General features: G+C 43.3%; 1 protein-coding gene across 1 annotated transcript; it reads right to left on the bottom strand.

Moving 5' to 3' along the window:
• Positions 1–668: 668 nt before the first annotated feature.
• Positions 669–2,963, bottom strand: LOC133833000 (uncharacterized). The gene has a single exon (XM_062263266.1). The coding sequence runs from the start codon at positions 2,961–2,963 to the stop codon at positions 669–671; it is 2,295 nt and encodes a 764-aa protein (XP_062119250.1).
• Positions 2,964–3,295: the final 332 nt, after the last annotated feature.

The following is a 3,295-nucleotide window of genomic DNA, read 5'->3' on the forward strand; positions in this document are numbered from 1 at the left end:
CATGCTAGCAAACATTCCTGTTTTACTAAGGGACCCTTAAGTTTAGGAAATGGCTACATTGGAATTAAAGATTCTTGCTGTATCTCAGCTAAATGTTTAAATGGATGAAAAACCGTAACCACAAGTGTCCTGATGGTCGCTATTTATAGCAGAAGTGGTAGGTAGATTTAAGTACACGTGAATAATGTTGTTTCGCATATGGGTAGGTAAAGATATATTAAAATATGTGTTCGCTAGTAGCTTTTAGTGCGGAGTAAGTAAACGGATAGTTGTCACATGTGTGTTCTTTTTATGGCATGACAGGAAAGATTCCTTATGTAAAATTGTGTCAGCAAAAGCTGATTATGTAAAATATAATAAAGTAATGAAAAAAGGAAAGTTGTTTTACTACTTTCAAATTATAGAGTACAACTGTCAACAATAAATTATTTCAAAGACATTGAATTCCAAGTACGAGGTACATTTTTGCCATTGCGTACATTTTTAAGAGTATAAGATCCTCGCCCTAACACTTCTATGATTTCAAAGGGTCCGTCCCAATTCGGCTCTAGCTTCTTTAGGTTGCCAGTGGCTTTACGTAGAACCCAGTCTCCCTTCTTAAACGTGCGTGAGTGGACCCTTTTATTGTAATATCGTTCTGCGACTTTTTGGTATTTTTCGTGTCTTATTTATGTTGTTTTACGTAACTTATCCAGGAGGTCGAGATTGTGTGTCAATTGTACGTTGTTTGTGGTCAGATCAGAAGTTGTGTCTGTTCGAAGCGTAGGTAGGCCCACTTCTGTTGGGATGACAGCTTCTGTTCCATACACCATGGCGTAGAAAGACTGGCCTGTAGATGACCTTTTTGTTGTTCTACATGCCCATAGCACATTTGGTAACTCTTCTACCCACGCGCCTTTTTTATCTTCCAAGTTTTTCTTGATGTTGGCAAAAATGACTTTGTTGGAAGCTTCTGCTTGACTGTTGCCTTGGGGGTAGGTGACAGAAGCAAAATTCAATTTTATCTTGTATGTGTCACACAACTCCTGCACTTTGGCATTTTGGAACGAGGTTCCGTTGTCAACGACTATTTCCCATGGTATCCCAAATTGGCAGATGATGTGCTTCCATATGAAGCTCATGGTGTCTGTTTTGCTGACCGTGACGTATACCTCTGCTACGACCCATTTAGTGAAGTAATCGGTGGCTAACAAAGCATACCATTTTCCCCCAGCAGCTCTGGGCAGTTCCCCTACTACGTCCATCCCCCACTTTGCAAAAGGCCAAGGTGCGATGGTGGAGTGTAGAACTTGAGCAGGCTGATGGATGGTGGGTGTAAATCGCTGGCATTTGTCACACTTCTTTGCATAGTCGCGTGCTTCTGTCATCATGCATGGCCAGTAGTACCCTGCTGTAAGTGCTTTGTGGGCCAAACTTTGTCCCCCTGTGTGGTTTCCACATGATCCTTCGTGGATCTCCTCTAATAATTTTTTAGCTTTTGACGGACGTAAATATCGAAGATAGGGGCCATTAAAGGACCTGCGGTACAACGTTCCATGGATGATGGAGTAATGTTGAGCTCGAAGGCGCAGAAGCTTTGCGTCTTTTGCATGGGCTGGCAGTTCAAACTTGGTCAAGTAGCGAATGATTGGATCACCCCAACACTCTAGTTCTGATGAGGTTGAGAAAACTTCCAAAGCTCTTGGTGAGTGGCTTGTGGAAATGGCGGAGTGTCGAGAACATTTTCCTGCAGAGGCTATTTTGGCGAGGGCATCGGCCTTCTGATTTTGTTCCCTTAGTACTTGTACGAGTTCAAACTGATGGAATTGTTCCTTCAATTCAAATACTTTTTTCAATAGGCTGGTCAGGTGGGGTGCCTTGGTGTCGAAATTTCCGACCACTTTCTCTATCATGAGTTTTGAATCTCTTTTGACTTTCAATCGTCTAATGCGGATGTCTCGTGCTAATTCTAAGCCATAAATCAGAGCCTCATACTCGGCCTCGTTATTTGTGGCAAATTGCTCTAACCGTATGGCTTCCTCAATTTTTAGTCCGGAGGGTGCTTCCAATATGATGCCGATTCCAGCTCCTTGAGAATTGAAGGCTCCGTCCATATGCATTGTCCACACCCATTCAGCTTCTGATTCCAGCAGTTCAGGTAAGGTATCTGGGGTAAAGGATTGTATCTCAACTAGGAAATCAGCTAGTACTTGGCCTTTCTTTGCTTTTCGCGGCAAGAACCGTATATTATACGTCCCGAGTTCAATTGACCATTTGGATAATCTACCGGAGAGATCAGGTTTGTTCAAGACCTGCTTCAGTGGGTAGTTCGTATATACAATGATGGTATGGCTTTCAAAAAACTGTCGTAGCTTCTTCTTTGTCGTAATTAGTGCGAGTGCCAATTTTTCCATCATGCTGTAGCGGGTTTCAACGTCTAGTAGCATCTTGCTGCAATAGAACATTGGCTTTTGTCGGCATGCGTCTTCCCGAAAGAGTACTGAACTTACGGCAAAGTGCGAAACAGACAGGTACAAGAACAGATCTTCATTGGGGATGGGAGAGCTTAGTATGGGATGAGAGCTCAGATAGGCTTTCAATTCTTCGAGTGCTGTATTTTGTTTTGTCCCCCAGGTGGTGTTGGTAGATTTCTTGATGCATTGGAGGAAAGGCTGGCAACGATCGGACATGCGGGATATAAACCGGCTTAGTGCTACGATTTTTCCTGTCAGAGCCTGGACGTCTCGGATGGTTCTGGGTTCCTTGACCTCTGAGAGCGATGCAATCTGGGTTGGATTGGCCTCAATGCCTCTCTGGATGACCACATACCCTAAGAACTGGCCAGAGGACACCCCAAAAGCACACTTGGTTGGATTCAATTTCATTCTATAGGAGTCAAGGATGTCAAAGCATTCGGTTAAATCATCCACATGTGAAACACCTTGTCGAGATTTGATGACCATGTCATCAATATATATTTCCATGTTCCTCCCAAGCAATGAGGAAAACAGTTTGTGCATCAGCCTCTGGTATGTTTCTCCTACATTCTTTAGTCCGAAGGGCATAACTTTGTAACAGTACAAGCCGCATTATGTTATGAAGGCTGTATGGATTCGATCTTCTGCCTTCATTGGGATCTGATTGTATCTTGAGTAGGCATCGAGGAAGCTCATTCTTTCGAACCCTGCCGTGGCATCTATCATCTGATCAATTTTCCAGAGAGGGTAGCTATCCTTAGGACATGCTTTGTTTAGGTTGGTGTAGTCTACGCATACTCTCTTTTTTCCGTTTTTCTTTGGGACCACTACAGGGTTGG

Source organism: Humulus lupulus, chromosome 4 (assembly GCF_963169125.1).
Source record: "Humulus lupulus chromosome 4, drHumLupu1.1, whole genome shotgun sequence".
NCBI classification, from domain to species: domain Eukaryota; kingdom Viridiplantae; phylum Streptophyta; class Magnoliopsida; order Rosales; family Cannabaceae; genus Humulus; species Humulus lupulus.